The sequence below is a fragment of the Vanessa atalanta genome, chromosome 29 (genome assembly GCF_905147765.1).
Source record: "Vanessa atalanta chromosome 29, ilVanAtal1.2, whole genome shotgun sequence".
NCBI lineage: Eukaryota > Metazoa > Arthropoda > Insecta > Lepidoptera > Nymphalidae > Vanessa > Vanessa atalanta.
In genome coordinates this window covers 2166930-2188743 of record NC_061899.1, presented here as the reverse complement: position 1 = coordinate 2188743, position 21814 = coordinate 2166930, and the positions used below count along the sequence as shown (strand labels likewise).

The window sequence follows — 21814 nt, the reverse complement described above, 5'->3', positions numbered from 1 at the left end:
TATTTGATGTAATAATGAGTATATAGAATCAATAGACACCGGTTTTCATGGGTACGCCACTCCGAGGTCCCGTGTTCGATTCCCGGCCGAGTCGATGTAGAAAAAGAAGTTCATTAGTTCTATGTTGTCTCGGGTCTGGAAGTTATTTATTAAGTCAGTAATAATAATATACTTACAAATATTTTTTATTCTCGTAAACATCTGATAATCCAAGTACATGCGGATGCTCAATCAGTTTCATAATAGCAATCTCTCGTTCCACCTGAAATTAGATCAGAAAAACATATTAATTCATTATTTTGAATTAGCAATTGTGCTAACATTCAATGCAGACAGTATTTAAAAAAAGAATACTTTATATGTGTAGGCACTTACAAACACTTTTGAATCGTGATTTTATAAGATAAATTTTAAGCTATCACCGGTTCCGAATAAAGAGTATTCAGAACCAAGTTTGTTCGGGAATGCAGATTCTGTTGAGAGAAACTATCAAGAAATTCAATTTCTACGATGTATGCTACATTACGACTTTATGTAATTCAAATGTGTTGCTGTTTTAAAGTAAAAACCATATCTTTTATATTTTTGAAGTCTTTTAGTGCCGTTATAATAGACTAATCTGTACTATTATACTAATAATGTAACTAACTAGTAACTCTGTCTGTCTGTTTGTGGCCTTTTCACTACCAAACCAATGAACCGAATTCGAAGAAATTTGGTATGAAGCAAACTTGAACTCCAAGGAACGACATAGGCTACTTCTTTTGCCTAACATGACAACCAACCCACTAAAACGCGAGCGAGGCCGCCGCCGACAAGTAGTGATTTATAAAATACACACTGACATCAATCTGTATCCATGCGGACATTATTGCTTTGAACTGAATTGAAATTTATCCGACAACGGCTAAGTTAAAAGCCCCGCGTATCTTCTACACTACAATTATTCTATAACCCAATACAGAAGACTAATATAATTGTTACTTTACAGTTATATCATTGATGAAGAGATAAATTATATTATTTTATATAAGCTGAAACCGAAGCATAAACAGTACCTAGGTATATATTCTTTTTTTTTTAATAAAGGAATAGTAGCAATAACCCTTTTTTAAAGGATTATTATTATTGATTTATACTTTTCCAATTAACCTCGTTGGAACGACAATAACCTAAGGGTTCAGGATTGAACCTGCGACTTTTTATATCGCTGGTCCTAAACCTATTGACGCTTAACTATATAAAGTATAAGAGGTAAGTTACAAGATAAGTTACACTAAAGAACGTTTAAAGTTGTTAATTCTCTCGTTAACAATGCCCCTTCAATCAAGTAATTTAAGCGCTTAATTGGTCTAAAATTACTTGCGCTACCGACATGCTATTGTCCGCTCGCAAGGGTCAGATATAATGCTTGTGTGTACAAACTTATCAGCTTTCAAACGGGGACCTTTGAACTTATCTTCAGCAATTCAGTTCCAGTCATTAAAAGGAGAGCTAAATATGATCTTTGGTTTTAACTGAAGTGTTTTTGAATTTTTGGTCGAAATTTATGGAATTGGACGTAGAAGTAGAATTGGACGTAGAAGTATCCTCTAAATATTCCAACTGTACTGATATTAAAACCAGCTTATATGTTGGTGAATGTATGTGTCATACCTTCATAAGCACAGATTCACTAAGTTTTTCACGATTGATGATTTTTATCGCCACCTTCTTCCCAGTCACGCAGTGCACGCCGAGCTTAACGAGACCTGTAAACAAGTACAAAAAAAAATTATTTTAGCATTGCCATTTAATAAATTGCAATTGTATGATTAAATATTCTGATTATTAAGGCGTATGGTAGGAATTCCTTCTGCAAGACATAGATCGAGATACCTCACCTGAATGACTTGTTGTATTAGACAAAGATTGCCAAGTGACAGATGGATTAAAAAAAAAAGAAGGCTTATTGCTTGATAAAGGATAATGATGATAGAAAATGTGGATGTGTGTGTTACTATTCTTCGATTTCCAAACGGGATAAGCTATAATTAAATTATTGTATCTATTTTACTGAGTGTCGAAAAAGAGTAACTACTGAGTTTCTTGCCGTTTCTTTGCGGTAGAATGAACATTCTATTTCATTGAATCTACAGCTTTAAATTTTATATAATCGAGTTGATAAGGTGTGAATAAAGTATATTTGATTTTGATTAAATTTATTATTAAGTACTTTAATTTGGCAAGAACCAACCTACTAAGGTCAACCTTAAAGTCGTGGCTGCATTCTTTTTGTTTTTTTATTTTTTTATTTAAGGCAGACATGTACTTTACTAAATTGATTTTACTAAAATTGAAATAGTATAGGTTCCAGCGGATTTTTTCGAAAGAGTAATGAAATGCAAGATAGGCATCAGACGTTTTTAAATCAAGAGTCTTCAGCTGGTTTACACGTTTCCAATTTACTTTAAGATCTATATTTTTTTTCTAGCTTATTTATGAATTCAACCAATGAGCTTCCTTCATGAGGCCAATTACATTTCAACACACGTAACTTATTTAATCTACGGGTAACAATTTCGTAATAAGTTTAAAAAAATGTCGTAAATTAGATACTACTAAGATATTGATATTTTAAACTAGAAATGTGATATTTTTTTGTACTTTTATATCGATTGCTGTTAGAAATCCAATATGGCTACAGTCGCCATGTTAGTTGTTTTGACATGACGTATTCCCAATGTTCCTTTTATATTTAAGACGAATTTAATCTTACGTTAATGACGAAATGTCAGAAACGATAACACCTACAAACTTGAAATTTGGCAGGTAGCTTCCTTATAGGCTTTAGATATCCGCTAAAGTCCGTAAAAAGGGAATTGGAACTTAGTTTTTTTATAATTTACGCGCGGTTATAGTCGCATGTTCAGCTAATAATATATAAAATTCCATTGAGTCAATTAGGTAACATCGCGTGCTAAAGAAACAAACATACGAATAAAAACCACAGTTTTTGGATACGGTCGGGGCAAGAAAAACCGGGAATCTCAGTAAAAATTAAAAAACTACAAAAGTGTTATTGAATTACAGGTCGTGGTTTTCAGATTATTTACAATGTACATATTTTACTTTTGTATAAAATTCTATATAGTGAAACTAAAGACTAGTAGTACTTTTGCATATATTTATAGACAGACTATATTTGTTAAGTTTATTTTATTAAAACGGCGACAATTTAACGTGTAGGGGCGTCTACGAGAGTAGAAGGGAACCATAGAGGAGAAAAGCCAAATAAACAACATTTGACAGCAAATTGACGCGATATCATTGGCCAAGCTTGATATGATATGATATATATTAATGTTTTGAACGTCGGCGAAAGTGTTGTCGGAATTTTGGAAGTAAAATTAAAGTGGACATAAGTAGCCAAGTGTTGTATTATAAATGAAGATTAAATATTAATCATAAACTCTTAGTAGTGCACAATATAGCGGAGTTATTAGCAAAGCGCATGCAATACGTAAATCTAGGGTTTGTTTATCTTTTTTCCTACTTCCATTGGAATAGCCTATATACGGTATTATAATGAGATAACTCTCTGATATCTCACTGCTCTGCGGTGAGTTTTGAATTCGAGCCGAATAGCTCAGTAGTTTCTTTATAATAATATACATTTTTAAAAGCATAAGTATCTTCATATATCTTAATCTTACTGACGTGGTATTTAAAGGTTAGAGAGCGTTTAATATGTAATGTCTCAAACATTAAAATACAACGTTTTTTTTAAATGGCTACAATGCTGTTATGCTTGTATTTAGTACCTCGCACCCTTTTTTCGCATCGAATACAGAGTAATGTAAGAACAAGAAACAGTCTGAAAATCGTGCTGGGCAAAGATCTCTTATCTCAAGGATACTTATATTAAATACAAGAAAATGATATTCTCTGTAATGTACTGTATTTTTTGGTTAGTTTTATGTAAATTAATTTAATCCTATTTTATATAATATTAAAAACGTTACATATATTAGTGGATATAGTAGAGATAGTTAAATTAGTTTTGCTAAAAATAAGGAAGAAAAAATATGTGAGAATTTATTTTTTATTAAAACTTTTGAACGGAGCTCAACATCTGGATCGAACGATGAGGGAATCGAAAAGTTTGACAGGAAATCACAAATGAAGTTTCGAAGGAAAATAAAATTTCTATGAAATACTCAATTCTTAGTAAAAAGGTATTTACTAAGAGTTGTTAAATTAAATTAAGTTTTTTCTATGACTAGATCCCGATCGTGGCTTTGCCTGTCCGTGATGGTTAGTATCAATAATAATTCATTTATTTGCTAGAATATGGTACATAATATAGATGGTCATTTATTATGGTTCTCATATTCTACCGATTTAACGGTGTGCAAATATTAAACATGCTTTAATGATATTGAATTAAATACAATTAAATAATATCATTAATAAAAGAATTGAGAATAGGTATACACGATTAAAGATAAAATGTCAAACACAATAATACAGCTAGTTAATTCTTGTCAGTTAAAAAATCGTTAACATTATAATACACTTTATTTATAAGAAAATCAAAAAGTTTCTTTTTGAACATAGTTGTTGGTAAATCCTTAAAGGAGTCAGGAATGTTGTTGTATATTCGTATCGCCATACATCATCAAGTATTCTAGATACTGAAGTGAAAACTCCTTATGGGAGGGAATAACTTCGTTACGTAACGCATTATTTCATGATGATCAGTTGAGAAGTTAAGACTTGAAGACGTGACAAATAAACAGTTACTTACGCATTTGCGTTGATTATGATTTAGACTCAGGTTCAAAACAATTTATCTATTTTATATTTGAAACAACGTTTGAAAATATGTGTCCCTGACGATGATTAGAGTATAGTTTCTCAATCAATCTGCAAAATGCAATCTCATTCCCTATAATATCTCCTGTGCAATTTCCTTTATTGAGAATGGCGACCGAGACTCAAATTAATCAGCAATCAAACTTTATCGGTGACAATATTAAGTATAATATTACTAAGATTAAATAAATTGCAATAAAGTGCAATTATAAGTTACTTGTCCCGATTTCGTACGGGTTAAAGTCATATAAAATAACCCTTTTTTTATGGCATTTGTTGGCGGACGAGCATATGGGCCACCTGATGGTAAGTGTTCACCACCGCCCATAGACAAAGGCGCTGTAAGAAATATTAACCATTCCTTACATCACCTATGCGCCACCAACCTTGGGAACTAAGATGTTATGTCCCTTGTGCCTGCGATTACACTGGCTCACTCACCCTTCTAACCGGAACACAACAATACAGTGTACTGTTATTTGGCGGTAGAATATCTGATGAGTGGGTGGTACCTACCCAGACGGGCTTGCACAAAGCCCTACCACCAAGTAAATTTATATCGTATATTTGTTGAAATTTTCATAAATGTTTCATAGCGGATGCTTTAGGTTATAAAATATATGTGTGATCCAAATTTTTGCCCTCTACAGTTAGTAATTTTGTCTGAATGTAACTTTTTATCAAGGACTTTAATGGATTATTTTATTGATTTTCATTTTCTATTTTATAGGTAAAGAAAACAACATATATCCTAAAAAGAAATGGGAGGTAATATCATCTCTTAGTGGTGTCCAACTTGTCAGTTTGTAAACATATTAACTTGCGAACTCCACTGACATCGAGGTTCATTGCAACAGTTACTAAGTTACCAGAAAGAAGGCTTATGGTACGGTAATGGCTCATTTACTAAACAGGTAGGTTTTTTGTATATAATTTGGAAAATTCTAGAAATGTATTTAATTGGTGGTTTACTAGTAAATAAAGTAGCCGTTGTCCTTCCTTGAAGTTCAGGTTTGCTTCACGCTCAGTGGGAGCGTGTTATATCGATACGATCCCGCAGCCTGTCCGATCCGTGCCGAGGACGGCCATCGTAATAGTTTTTAGTACGTTGGAATCCCATATAACCTGGCTTACACTAAGGACCCGAGAACCTCTAAAAATTTACATTGCGTGAAAAAAAAATGGTCTAAATTGCTGGCTTCTAGGGATCCTGGACTGAAGAGCCAGAGTGACAATGCCTACCTTCATTCGTTGCTCACTCACGTCATTTCATCATGAGCTAATTTTGTTTTAGCATTAGCTGCCTGTAAATTTCCCACTGCTGGGCTAAAGGCCTCCTCTCCCTTTGAGTGAGTGAAAAGTGAAGTCATGAGCTATTATTTTTTTTTTTCAGTATCATTTTAGTACTAATATCAAGAGTGATAGGTATACCAGTGACGGAATATTCAGCTGATCTCCAAGCGATGCCTCCAGGTTTCTCATTACTACCATTGAATGATAGGAAGACAGTTGACGGAAATTCATTTATCAGTAAGTATTAATAGTATTGTTATTTGGGCTAAATTCGTTTATTTATAATTTAGTGAATACAAGATAATGGTATAAAAAATGTTTAGAATTATCTAACGGGCTACCTTATTGCTGTTTTCTTCCAAATGTTCATCATTAAAATACCTTAATTGATAATGATTTTCTAACATAACACTTTAAATTATTGGCGCTCTTTCTTTTAAGCAAGAAAGCAAGCAATTAAACAATATATGTTTTAGTGTGCGTTAGATGACTAATGTACGAATAAAGATCGCAAAATAATACAAATTAGAATTTATAACTTATTATGGGAGGGTTAACCGCTTCGTTACGTAACGCGTTATGGCGCCAGTCTGTTTTGCTTCTCTTTTTCTTACGCATACGGCATCGGTAGGCAGGTTTTTTCTCTCTCGCTCTACACAGCGCTAGTTGTATTTCAGACGGACGTTTTTTTTTTTTTTTAATTAGTCACTTCTTTCGGGCGTTCCGAGACGCACACTTATTTTTATTTGTTAATGCACGCCACGAGCGGTACTCACTCACACACGGAGAGGCACTCTATCGTGAATGAATAGATATAGAATGTTATTAGTTTTAACATAACGGCTGTTAAGTAAGATACTCATCTCTCTCTATCATAACTGATTTGACATTCGGAAGAAAAAGACAACATTGTTTACCTAAGCAACATTTAGAGGTAAAACCAAAACAGTTCTATTTAAAAAAAAAGTTAAAATAATACAGGGTTCACAAATATGTCGTCTTGTTATCTATAATTCATCTCCTAATATCTACCTACATATGTGTGGTATCTGTGTAAGGGGTGAGTTAACAGCTGTAATTATAACCACAAAAGACATAACTACGTTAATCCCAAAATAGGGGGGTGTTTAATGTCTTCGTGCAGAGATGAAAGTTACAATCAAACGACGTTTGTACGTTTGCCAACTTGCTTGAATAAAAAAAAAACATTTATTTACATATTTTATTTTAAGGTTGGCAGCATTGCACAGATAAAATAATATACGCGTGTATTCCATTTAAAAGTAACAGATTGAAATAGAATTGAATTTCATGATTTTAAGTGGCGTTAATTTTTTTTATTCGACAGTTGACAAGCGCGCCAGAGATATATTTAAATAAATATATTTTATATCTATGAATATTATAAATGCGAAAGTAACTCTGTCTGTTACCTTTTTACGCATAAACTACTGCATCGATTCAGGTGAAATTTGGTGTGGAGATAGTTCGAGATACGAAGGACATACTTTGTTTAATTCACCCCGCAAGGGAGGAAAATGTGTGGTGACGGTTTGTGAGTTATAGGTAAAGTTTAATAAACTTCGCGCGAGTAAAGCCGTAGGTTCAGCTAGTATATTAAACATATCAATGTATGTATGTATATAAATAGTCGAAGATAAAAATATTCAATACATTATCCGACTTCGTTTCTCAACTTTTGTTTTATTGTTTGTTTAGTTATTGAAGAGCGTTGGTGGTATTTAAAAAAAAATGTGTGTGCAATTCATACACTATAAAAGTGAAGTAAATGTATTTTTTTGTTTTTTTTTTTCTTTTATTAAGTTTCGAATTTTCCTCAAATTTTCAATTGTAACTTTGGCTGAATACCGACCACCAAGTGAACATCAGTGTGATCTACTCATTGTTATTCTGTATATATTGTTTTAACAGTTTTTAACCGCCCACGAGTGCAGTTTATTATTAAAGAAAATTATACGATATAAATGCAATTGATTCCCCATCGCACTCAGGATAATGTAGCTTTCTACGAGTGGAAACATTTTTAGAATTGGATCATAAGTTCCGGTGATACAAACAAACAAAATTCACCTCTTTATAACATAATATGGTAGGTCATAGTTATAAGACGAACGTAGGCTGTATGTGATGTTCGTTTAGTATTATAAGACGTATCGTATGTCAGTGTAATCGGAAAGTAAATACTAGAACTATTCCAGGCGCTCTCCAAGCGAAATTTACTGCAGCGCGTGGCTTTATTTTACAGGACATTATAACCAATAAAACTAATAGACTAAGCCTCCAGCTTATAATAATAATAATAAATAAATAACTGTTATAAATTTATAAGTTATTATTCGCCCAAGTTGCTCAAGGAGACGCCAATGACGCGCGCGTTACGTACCCTCAACGTGATAGCCGATAGAATAGATTTGTTTTGTTGCAGTCTGATTGAGCTCACAAAGATAACCATTTGGACCTAGCCCTATATAACGTAGTAACTTATTGGAAATATTGTTATTAAATAAAGTAATATCGAATTATGGAGGACAACCGTTTCCTCTAATTGTGTAATTTCCTCTAAGTGTCTAATTGTGTTTCCTCTAATTAGTTTTGACAAATAAATGTTAGTTGAATTGACCCCCTCAATCTGTGGTCCTTATCTCAATTTTACTTAGATTCAGCGTAGCATGTCTTCTTCTTCCACACTTCTCTGTCTGACGTCATCTCACAAGTAACATTCTTTCCAGCCATACCGTCCCATACCTCTATATCCATCCACGTCCATGCTCAAGACCTTCCTTCCTTCCTCCGCATAACATGCCCATACCATGACAGCCGGCTTTCACATAACAACCCTTGTCCATTTCCCACAGGGGTCGGGTGCTGCCCTGCGTCAAGGTTTGATATTGTATGTTTATTTATTGTGATAAGTTTTCGCAGAAGTTCTCGGTGGTCACACATTGGACAACTAGTTACTTGTAACTACAAACATTTTTTTTTTATTCGTCTTTTTAAATTCTTTGAATTTGATAGGCAGGATTTTCTATCATAACGATATTTATTATATACATTGAATACGAAATTATTATGTAATATAAGCGAAACACATATAAATTAAGCTCTCCAGCTTGCCGAGAAAAAGCTCCGTCGGTAAAAATAGCAATTTTAAAAAGTAAAGCGAAACACTCGAGTCGTTTTTAAGTATTTCGCGCAACTAAGTAGACTTTTACTTTGAGCTATTTCACGTTTAAGTCTGCAATATAATATCACAGTTTAAGCTAAACGTCGAAGCTGTCTGACCATGAAATTACATTGTTATATGTAAAATATACAGTTCTTACTAAAACATAAAGTATATCTTAATAAACTATTCAATATATTTGGATGAACTCAATAATATGAACGATCATCCCCTTTGTCTCACTATTTACATATATTCATAATTTCGTGCAGGTCTACGATAGACCCGATCGAAACCTATCCACAGTTATATATCCTTAAAATATAATTATATTTTAGTCGACAACATATATCGGCAAAAATCACATAATCCAGCTATGTCTAGAACACCTCGACGCTGCTCACAAGATATTTTTTCCTATCTATAATTTTGAAGGGCAATATTTAAATTAAAGAGGGGGTGAAAACGCTACGCCACTGGAGCTCAGTAGAATTACAATTCACCATCAAGAGTTCCAAAAATGCTATCATAATGAAGATCTCATAAATTTTGTTTTTTTAATTCGTTAACAGTTTAGTTGTTATTCAAAGCCGTTACAAGAATAAACCTTTGAAATAGAAGTGCTTTAAGAGCCCTCCACGTTATCTAGTGTCGTGATGAAAGGTATTGAAATAAATATTTGCTGAGTTTCACAAAGGAAATTTATCAGGCGCTGGATATTCTCGTAAGAGGATTTCCTTGAAAAGCAATCAGGTTAGTTTGCTTTGACGTTTTAAACTTGGATGCGCTTGCTGGAAATGACGTTATACAAAACGCAATGTTTTGAAATTAAACAGATTTTTTTTGCTCGAAGACATAAACAAATATAGCGGCTGTTGACGGTCATATCCTACCCATTTGTTTTTAAAGTTAAATTGTCTATGGAAGTATCTTAATATCTATATTTCCGACAATATACTTCCGATTGTATACTCTTTGCTATGCAGTGCGCTAGAGGCTATCTGTGGGAGGGTATATGCAAGATGTCCATAAAATAACATATATGCATAGTTTTAAGACATTTGTCTATTAGTTTGTTGGTTTAAAAATGAACAGCATAATTGGTGCCCACGCTGGGGTAATCCTGTACATTGGGTATTGATTTAAGAGATATTTTCAACCATTCCTCCGGTCCGTATGGTCGAAATAGAATGGAAGTTAAACTACGATTCATAAATGAAAGACCACTAGTTTTCGTGTTTAGCAGCCGAAAGCCATGTACAACCTAGGTCGTACGTGTTAGGAATATATCGTAGCAAAATTGTCTATGTCTAAATTTAATTGTCTTTGATATTAACTAAACTAAGAACTCAATAGTTATTATTATACAGTACCTAAACATTGTTGCAGAAAGTCTTAGTCCACTTCTGTCGTAGTTATATTAATTTCAATCTCTTATTATTTTTAAAGGCACTCCTACACCAAGCTTAAACTATCTTTGTAACATCTTATGATTCGTTCTACCGTAAAACAGTAATAGTTGCCGCATTTAATTCGCTCCAGTAAGTTTATTTTTGTTTGTGAGAAAAAGTTGGAAAAGTATTTTATGTTTTTATCTCAGATACATTATTATTTATATTTTACATTATTGTACGTGTCTACTCATTACTTATGTGTCATAATTAACACAGAAAACAATGTTACGACATACCAAAAACTTTACCAATTTAAATATACCAAAATTTTAGTGATGAGAATTGTATTTTTTGGACAAAAGTTCAAAAAATCATATTGCATTTTTAACTTCATGTTATAGAACTAATTGTGCTCGCGACTTTGTGCGCATTTGATATTAACGAAAAAGTTATTGGTAGTAGCCTTCGTTACTCCTTATTACATCAGCTTTCTGCTAGTTAAATCCCCGTCAAAAACGGTCCAGCCGTTCCAGAGATTAGCCAGAACAAAAAGACAGACAAAAATTAAAAAAAAAATGTTTATGGGTATATGTACCGTGTATACATACATATGCATATAGGAAAAAGCGGTTTTTTTATAATTACATACAGACAGTAAAATTTTATTATATGTAAAGATGTCCATATACTTATAATGTTATTAACTTGTTGAATAGAACCTTGTCTAAATGACTCAATAGACTGCCTAAATTAACTGCTTATTAAATTCACATGACATTGTATTTTGACAAAGTATTACCTGATTTATAACTTTGATCATTATTTAAATGTCTAGATAGACTGTCAAATCTAAGAACGCGTCGAAAAAATATGGTACAACAGTTGGCAACTAAGTACACGCACACCAGTAAATATATAGAATGTCGTTTGGCGTCACACACACCAAGATAATAAAGACGACCTGTTTGTTCTGATCATTTTATATTACGACACTATATCTATATATAAAAAACGTCTAGTGATTGTGAGACAATAGAATTTCACAAGTTTAAATTAAGTTACTCGTGTAAAAGTCGAGACTCGGTACAAGAAATTTTACTGACTCAGATCAATATCTTTGCAGTGTTTATGCATTGAGAAAAAGTTAGATGCAGTTTCAACTCGAGGTCATATTCCTCGATCCCTAATTTTCAAGAATTCAGCTCAAATTATTTATAGCTTTCGACATCATCTTTTATATCGTAATATGATAAAGAAGGAAGTCACCTAATCTCCTTTGTTGACCAACTAATGTTAAGTCAGCTTTGCATAACAACGCTGATTAATAACTGTGTCAAAACCAACATTGGGAACTAAAATATTATACGCCTTGTGCCTGACAACACTACAACAGTATTGCTGTTAGGCGGTATTACATGTAAGGCCCGATCTATCTATATGGCTTTTTGGGCTTCAGCCGAGGGCTCCGTGGATTCAAGAAAAATAGATGATAATGCGAAAGAATCCATAACTGTATTAAATTAAACAGATCGTATGATTTGCAGCCCTGTGAGTCCTGCAATTAATAATTCAATTAATTTAATCCAAGTCTGAGATATATCTTAGGTGGGCCCCTAAGTAGTTTTATCCCAGGCCCCTCTAAACTTACGGTCCGGCCCTGATTACATGTATCCACTAAGACTTGGGCTTGCATAAAGCAACAGACACAATATTTACATAAATATAGATGTACATACAATGTTTAATAATTTAAATAACGTACTTTTTCTTTTCCAGATCCTCTGTTGACAAATTCTTTATTTCAAATAGTTTTGGAGGAGTCCGACAATAAGAGGAGAGTCCAGCGTTATAGATACATAGAATAGTACACGTGTAATTGTTTGTAATGTAAAGTTATCATCCTCCTGCCCTTATCCCAATTTTACTTGGGGTCGGCGCAGCATGTCTTCTTCTTCCATACTTCTCTGTCAGACGTCATCTCACAAGTAACATTCTTTCTAACCATATCGTCTTTCACACAATCCATCCATCGTTTCTTGGGTCGTCCCCTACCTCTATATCCATCCACATCCATACTCAAAACCTTTCTCACAACATGGTCCTCATTCCTCCGCATAACATGCCCATACCAAGACAGCCGGTTTCCAGATAGCTTCTCGGTAAAACAAATTAAAGTAAAGTTACTTTAATTTACTTTTTAATTTGTTTTTATAAGAAACTTAAACTCACGCTTCACACGCCAATAGTCAAAATTTAAAATGAAACTGCAAAGCGCAACTTTTAATAAATTAATATGATATGGTACGAAACTATAGCCTACTGCAATGACAAATCCATAGTGAATATCATAGATTAATCAAGCTCTCAACCAATGATATCGCGTCAATTTGGTGTCAAATGTTGTTTATTTGGCTTGTTTCCTCTTATGGTTGGAATAGAGTATACATGTTCTGGTATAAGTTTAATATTATGATATTGATTTGATAGTTCCTTAAGCAAGTTTCACTAGACCCATCTTAAACAAGGGCGCAATGGGTTCAACGGCCTAATCGATGGTGTATTAAATCAGAAATTTTATTTTTTTCGGAGAAAGGGCTACTGCCAAACACTGCTTGCATCCGACTTTAACTACGGTGTACTTATTGAGTTTAAGTGCGGCCTTTTACTCATCCGTATGTGAATAATGTGATGAATCTTATTACACATTGTGTAAAAAAATACACTCAATAAAATAAATTAAAGCAATTGTTTTATTTTGTAAAGAAATATATAGTATTAGTTACTTAAGTTCACCACATAATGAATGTGTATACCGATATGAGATTCAGAAGATGATTACCAAACATACAAAGAAATATAAATATACAATATCATCGCTGTTACCAGTTGTATGAGCGTCAAATTTATTCTCCCCTTAAATCCCTTAAATAAATTATAAACTTGTATCCCTTCATCCGATTCCCAAGCTACCTCTATTAAATTTCATTACAATTTGTTCAGTAGTTCTGTCGTGACAGACAGCTTTGCTCTGAGAAATGGTAGAAAGTTTACCGTTTTGTCTAATATTACGTTCAAATTTTTTTTTCTAGGATGATAAAATTGCACTGATGGTAAGTGATCGCCATCGCCCATAGAAAAAAAAATCCTTAAGACCCTGCCTGTGGTTTTTACACTGGCTCACCTTTCAAACCAGAACACAACAATACTAAGTACTGATGTTTGATGAGAGGGTACCTAACAAGTAAAAATTGTGCACCATATACAATAAAGGTATTATTTAAAAATTAAATTATTAGTTCAAATTAAATTATTTTATTCTAATAGAACAAATTAAATTTAAACCCATTTGCTGTCGGAACACTTGGCCCTTGGAGTAATGGTGCAAAAGCTTCATCAAAAGTATAACACCTCGCCTTATTGCCTCCACTAGTTACAGGTGGGCTGGTTGGTTTTTAGGCCAGAGGATCGGAATTGCGTTCAACGGGGAAATGCTGCTAGCATTCTTGCCACCATTCAACGCGGTCAATTTATACAGTAACTATTTTAAATTCATACTTGTATACTCATTTAAGCACTTAATGTTATCAATTCTTATGTTAAGAAATTTATCATCTTATAAAACAATAATTAAAATATTTTACTTAATAGATTTCTGTTTCCTGAGCTTCACATATTTGTGGACACTGCAAATTCCTCTATATTTATGACATTTAATACGAACGCTGCATTAAAATTAGAATAATCTGAATTAAGGTAGATAAAGCACATTTCAATGGCAGTAGGACTAAAGATAAACAAACAACAGATTAACAAAACATAATATTTTATTTTATTTAATAATAGCATTGCTATATTTTGAACAAAAACAGTTCTTGATTACTATATATATTGTTTATAATACAATACCATTGCATTCAACTACTGCAATTACCGACATTTTATCACGAATCCATAATAAACACAATTATTTCTCGACCAATCATGTTATCTCAATTCGAAGTCAAAGTCTGCGCAATGTGCTTGCATGATAAGCTTCTGCGCAGTTACGCTAAATGAACAGAGCATACAAATTTACACTTAGTTAACTTTAAATAAATAGTATTCAAAATTTGACACCTGCTCGTCATTACCATCCATAGACATTAATGCTGCAAGATATATAAACTATAACTTACATCGCCAATGCACTATGTTGGGAACTTTTTTGTGGCTTTGTGGTATTTATGTAACAAAAGAGCACGAAGCTCAGCTAATGGAAAGTAACTACCACCGCCCATCACCACATCATCTCATCAACACCGGGCAGGAGAATTGCCTTTAAGAAATAAATGGACTCTCTCAAAGGTTCCCAAGTATATTTCGGAAAAACCCTCAGCTAAGATATTATGTCCCTTGTACTTATAATTATACTGGATCCTTTAAACTGGAACACAACAATACTAAAGGCTGTTTGTTAGAATAAATGATGAATAAGCGGTACCCAGAGGGGGTGGCACAAAGTTCTTCCACCAACAATATCCAAATATTGATAAATATATGCATGTCATACCTGTTTGTCCTTTTCCCAGCGTCTTCTCCAATCTAAATGGTCCTACGTATTGATAGGCCTCCGCGGCCGTATTCGTCCCCTCCATCTTCAGGCTTGGTAAAAGAACAGGTCAGAACGTCTCATAACGCGGTCAGAAGCACGGTGTGTCATATAGTTTGAAACACGTGGTTATTAGTCCTCTTAGAACGAACATTGTTTAATACTGATTTATATTCCATACACCGGAATTATACCTTAAATATTATATATTAGTTTTTTTTTTTTTCGTTTAATATTAATTCAGTGCCTTTTTAATCGACTTTCATAAAGGAGGTTCTATATTCAATTAATTTTTTGTAAGTTTGCGTGTAATTTCTCTGTTTTTCAACCGATTTCGGTGATTGTCTTGATGTTTGAGTGGAGTATAGTTTTACGCTTGTTGAGCTAGAGCTATCTTAATTTCATTGTTTTTTTTATTTTTATGATATCCATACTTCTCGGAAGCTACGTTGGTCGTATCGAATTTTGAGAGTTAGAGAATAGCGAGTAGACGTTTTGTTCTCTAGCGATTGTTGATTGAAGTATGCCAGGAGAACAACAATATAGATACAAAACAACAATGACTATTCAAAAGTGCCATTATGAGCCTACTTGAATAAAGAATAATTTGATTTTGTTTTTTTTCATACTTATTTTAAGAATAAAACAGCCAAACGTATAGACTTAACATAACCAAGCGAATTTTTAACAAGTAAAAGAGGTTTAATGCTCTTAGAAAACATCGCGTATCTAAAGTGAATATACTTATGTATGTATGAAAATACAAATAGGATCAACGTGGCGTATATCCGCATTCTTTCCCTAAGCAGGAATTAAAAAAAAAACAACTTATCAGATTTTATTCGTCATACAAAGCTTATATTCTTTATTTAAATTAACTTCAAAATGTAGGTTATCATTTATTGAAACAATTAAGATTTCATTTTGATATACCTAATTATTTATTTAAAAAAGTATACAATTTATATGAAAGGTTACAGCCCTTTTTATAAGTGAATTAATTTGAGGCAAACACGCGAAAACAAATAATATTGAAATAAGTTCTAAAATATGATCATGTTTACACGGTCATACTTGATTTATGAGGCTTTATTAACGGTATTATTTAATTCCGTTTTTAAATGCATTTATTTACAACGGTATAATCTGTGCCGGATTAGGGTAGGGCGACCTGGGCAACTGTCTGTGCTCTCGTTTTAAGGGTTGGTCGTCAGGTGTTGTTGGAAACAAGTAGCCTATGTGTTTTCTTGGAATTCAAGCTCGCCTAAATGCCAAGGTATGCCAAATACCTATAATCAATTTCGGTTCAGTGATTTGACAGTGAAAGAGCGACAGACAGACAGACAAAGTTAGTTTCGCGTTTATAATATTAGCTAGCTTAGACTTAATCGAGAAACAATCGTTTAAAATACACATGAACACGCTTTCCCGGCTTTTTTTATTTACTATTTAGGGGGAATAAATGTCTAAATATATAAAAATCTGTGCGTCCGCCAGACAGAAGTGATACCTTAGCCTACCGCTGCCGATGCGTAAAACAAAGGGAAGCCAGACAGACTGGCGCCGTAACGCGTTACGTAACGAAGCGGTTTACACTCCCATAAAAAGTTATCACTTTAATGAAACGTTTATATTAAAGGAAATGCATCTAAATAGAGTGTCGCCATATAAAATAATTAAAAAAAAAAAACGGGATAGTTTTATCTTAGTGTGCGTGACAGCTACGCTTGACAATCACGAAACGTCATACTACTTTACTAGTGTGCGTGTATTTACTGGTCAGCCAACTGATCGCCACTTATTTCTTCGACGCGATCTCAAGTTTGACAGTTTATCTAAATCTAAGAATTATTTTTGGTAAACGCAGGCTTACGCCGAGAAATGTACCTATTAACAATAAACTAATTATCAAGACGATTTCTTCATATATCCTTAGTAAACAAATGTAATCTGTCCTTCTAGATTATTTATTCTATTTTAATTGTTGAAGTCTTAAAATATATTAAATGGGAAACGAAAATTTCTATAATAAAATATTTTCAATGACATCAAGTTGTATACATTTGAAAAGAAAAGGGGATATATATTATAGATAAAAGAATCTCGTAGTTATTTTTAAATGTTAAGCGGGAGATTTTCATTCGAGTTGTCATTCACATCAAATCAGGACAAGATGGCGGATACCATCGAAGATGTTTTTGTTCGAAAATAGAACACGATTTTTATCTAGATACGTATTTATCAGAATATGAAATTCACGGCTGTCATGGCAATTGTTTTAATTTGAAACCTCTTTAACTGCAATGGGCAGTTCGTTTTATAATAATATTATACTTATATATAATAAAATCTGATCAGTCTCCCGGTAAAAGTTGGATGTATATAATATTCTATCTGTATAACTCTGTGTGTATGTGTGCGTCAGTCACATGACCTACTGAACTGATACTATTACAGATCGAAACGGAATCGTCTGTAGATTCTCCCTTTTCCCCCTTTTTTGTAATGTTCAGCGGCCGGGCAGTAGCTATTTTTTTCTATAAATGTACAATGAAAATCTCTATATATTATATGGCAACACTATTAATACAAATGATATGAATGCATGGCAACACCATAAAAACAATGACAAAATGACAATAGTATAGTATAGTACTTATGTATTATAATAATATAATAAACACAATGATATTAATGAACGCTTGAGACTAATTAAATAATAAAAAGAAAAAAAATGCTGTTAAAAATTTCGTGTGAATTAAAACGGCAACAAAAAATTATTTAAAATAAAACCGTATATAAAAGAAAGAGGCAGAGAGAGAGAAAGAGAGAGAGGATAAAGATAATGCCATTTCACTCTATCGTAAGCCGCGTAAAAGCGTTCCGAAAATAAATGTAAATTTCCCACTGCTGGGTAAGGGCTTAGAGCTCTGCTCAATCAGTTATGCAAGACTGTTTGAAGCTTCTTCAAACACGCTTCCCAGACACCAGTGGTTTAGTTTAAATATACGTGCATGTTTTGCATTGCCTACGAAATTATTTAAAATAAAAATTACGCTTGTAAACTTGGCAAGGCTGAACCGGATTTAAATTCGCAATTTTATTTTTAATGGTATGGTCACCATCGCCAAAGACTTTGGTACTATTTGACAGTATTCATTGTATCGCTAATGTATTGCTGTTTGGTGTTTAACTATCAAAGTGGGTGGTACCTACACAGATTGACTTACACGAACCCCTACCAAGTATTTCCATCACTCTATTCCAATGCGGGTAGCATATATGTGGCAATTTACCGATACATGCAGGTTTCCTCACGATGTTTCCTTTGTTGAACGCGAGATGAATTATAATTACAAATAGAGCACATGAAAATTCAGTGGAGTTTGAACTGGTTTGAACCCGCAATCATTGACGTAACCGAGTGCATCTCATTAACTAAATACCACTATCGCTTGCCAAGTTGAAGTTTATCGTTATTGCTAAAAAGCGAATCTTCGGGCCTTAACTTGAAGTTATATCGCCTATAACATTTCTGATTCAATGGGCTACTTAAGTAACGCAGAACGTCGGATTAGTAGTTATTGGGATTACATTTAAACATTGTATAATCCACTTTCAAAGGTTAGTACAGCTGAAAGATGAATGGGAAAAAATTAGAATCGGAATATCCAGTCAAATGTAATTTCATCTGTAAACAAAAATCCGCCTCAGGTGTATTTTTTTTTTTTTTATAAACACGGCTTCGCTCGGTTCCAATATATTTAAAAAAAAATTGATATCAATATAATTTAAACCCTTAAGCAGGAGTAATGTGGCCAAGAAACCGAGAAGTTATGTGGAAGGCAGCTGTCATGGTATGGTCATGTTATGCGGAGGAATGAGGAACATATTGTGAGGAAGGTCTTGAGCATGAACGTGAATGGATATAGAGGAAGGGGACGACCAATGAAGACATCAGATAGGGAAGTATGGAAGAAAAAGACATGCGCCGACCCCAAGTAAATTGGGATAAGGGCAGGAGGATGATGAAGCAGGAGTAATATAACTTTCTAATAGTGAAAACATTTTAGAGTTGGCTCATTCGTTCAAAAGATTTCTCTACATACAAATAAATTTTGACTCTTTAAAATATTAGTAGAACCAAGTTCTGCACGAACTATACTCTACAACAGATCTGCACACATTCATATTTTGGTTAATGTGTATGTACTCGTACATTATTCAACAATTATCGTGATATTTGAGCCAATCTAGACAAAAATTTAATGAATTATACATCTAAACATTCCGAATTAATCACACGTTGATTGATAAATGCTTATGACAATCCATTCGGCAGACTTTGAGTTTATTCCGTTCAGGCAGACGCGGCAGGGACTATATAGTAAGATGTATTTTAATTTAATGGGTATTAGGTCTCACGACATTCGCCGAAATCGGTAACTCAGGTTCACTAGACATCAAAATTAAACTTCTCAAAGACCAAGCGTCGTCTAAGCGTGAATGGCGTAATGGCTACGGTACGCCCTTACCGATGTAAAAAGGCCTAGGTTCAATACCTATTATAAGGCTATTGTCATCCCCACTCCTAACCCAAGCTTAAAGCTTAATTTGAAGGATATATAGGAATATTAGTAATTCCTAACAGTGTAACTACAGGTACATGGGAAATAACGTCTTAGTTCCCAAGGTTGGTTGCGCATTGCCTATTTAAGGAATGGTTAATATTACAGCACCATTGTCTACGGGCGGTGGTGACCATTTACCATCAGGTGGCCCTCCTACCTATAATTTAAAAAAAATACTAATCTTACCTTACGTATCTTATGACTAAGAAAATTTAGCAAAGTATTTCAACATTGAATTGCAATTCGACTCTTTGAAAGAAAATGTATATAAATACATTGAGGACGGTACAAATTTGCGTAGGTAAACCTAATAAAAGTTTATTAAGTTATTTATTAAGGCTTCCCATTGAAAATGTGATCGAGGAGTCTTGGTTCTTCGTCTTTATATTTCATGGATAAATCTTAGTAATATAATAAATGTAAAAGATTGAATGGATGTTTGTTACTCAATCACGAATGAACGACTGAACGGATCTGAATGATATTTGGCACAGATTGATTATACTCTGGAATTTAGTATTCCAATCAGAAAAAAATTACCTAACACCTGCATACGTCACATGCGGGTGGAAGCCCAAAATGTTGTATATAGATGATAAATGATTAACCTTGGGAACTAGGATGTTATGTGCCGGTAGTTACACTGAGGTACTCATCCTTCAAATTGGGAAAAAAAAACAATGCTAAATATTGGTGTTTGGCGGTAGAATATATGTGACATTGTAGAGTAAGTGATACATACCCAGACGAGTTTACACAAAGTCCTACGACAAAATTAAAGGATATAAGATTTTTGAAGTTTTATATTTGCTAAAAAAGCAGTTAAAAAAGTTGGAAAAGTTGGAAAATACTTTCTCAGCTTATCGGATGGGGCCTTTTTTGATTCAAAAAATAAGGAATCCTTTAAGTTGGCATTACCGAGTGTTAACGTGAACGTTAGTATACTGTTTTATAATTCAAACGGATCCGAGTCGAATATTACATAAGGCAAGTCGAGTTTGAGCTTATTTGAAGTGTAACTCGATGTTTTGGCTTCGGGCCAGGCTTTTAACATAATTTTTCGCCGATAATACCGCAATAGTGGTAGGATCGCCTTTTTCGTTATTTACTATTTTTTTGTCTGTTTATAATCGAAAAAAAAAACATGGCTAAATATTTTTTTACTGTCAATCAACAGTTTCAAAAAAAAAACAAGCTCTCGATACATTAATTACGGAATTATGGTTACAAAAATATTAAATGTCTGGTGTTTAGTGATGTCCGTGATGAGCCTTTGCTATGTATTTTTTTTTTGTAATAGATTTAAAAATATATTTACAAAAACAACAGAAGGTACCTATAATATACAGTATTTTTTTCTTCAAAATCTTTTGATTTCAAATATGTATAATTTAAATATGTTTAAATTTCTTAAAACTCTACTACTATTTAGAAGTGAAATTATGTGATATTTGACAACTATCTTAGCTTATAAACGATAAAGCTTTCTCGATGTTGTAGTGAAAATGGGTGTCGAAATTGATGATAATAATTTTTCATGTCAATAAAAATACTTAAAAAAAAAAAAAACATTATTTTAAGTCTTTCTTTGATTATATGATATGATTTTAGTTTCAAAATTATTATGTATAATTGAACAACAGCGATCTTTTTGTGTTTCAATTATTTTTGTTAATCAATAAATAAATCAATCATAAAAAACATATTATTTAAAAACAAGCGTACCAATATAGTAAAATTTTCGTTTCTATGCGGGTTGGCTGTTGAAGGAGTTCCTTCGTTTAGAGCCAATACTGCGTGAAAAATCAGGTCATGCTTGTCGTAAAAATTGGATTGTCATCGAAAATGTAAAAATGTAAAATTTTAA

The 21814-nt window shown here is 33.2% G+C and overlaps 1 protein-coding gene across 1 annotated transcript in view; it reads right to left on the bottom strand.

Moving 5' to 3' along the window:
• LOC125075046 (serine/threonine-protein kinase BRSK2) overlaps positions 1 to 15493 on the bottom strand; it is a 40726-nt gene extending 25233 nt beyond the window's left edge. Inside the window, exons 1-3 of the mRNA XM_047686600.1 lie at positions 15278 to 15493; positions 1657 to 1751; positions 177 to 262 (exon numbers count right to left, since the gene is read on the bottom strand). Of these exons, the coding sequence (XP_047542556.1) occupies positions 177 to 262; positions 1657 to 1751; positions 15278 to 15362 (266 nt within the window). The 5' untranslated portion in view covers positions 15363 to 15493. The remainder of the gene's footprint in view (positions 1 to 176; positions 263 to 1656; positions 1752 to 15277) is intronic.
• Between the last annotated feature and the right edge of the window lie 6321 nt (positions 15494 to 21814).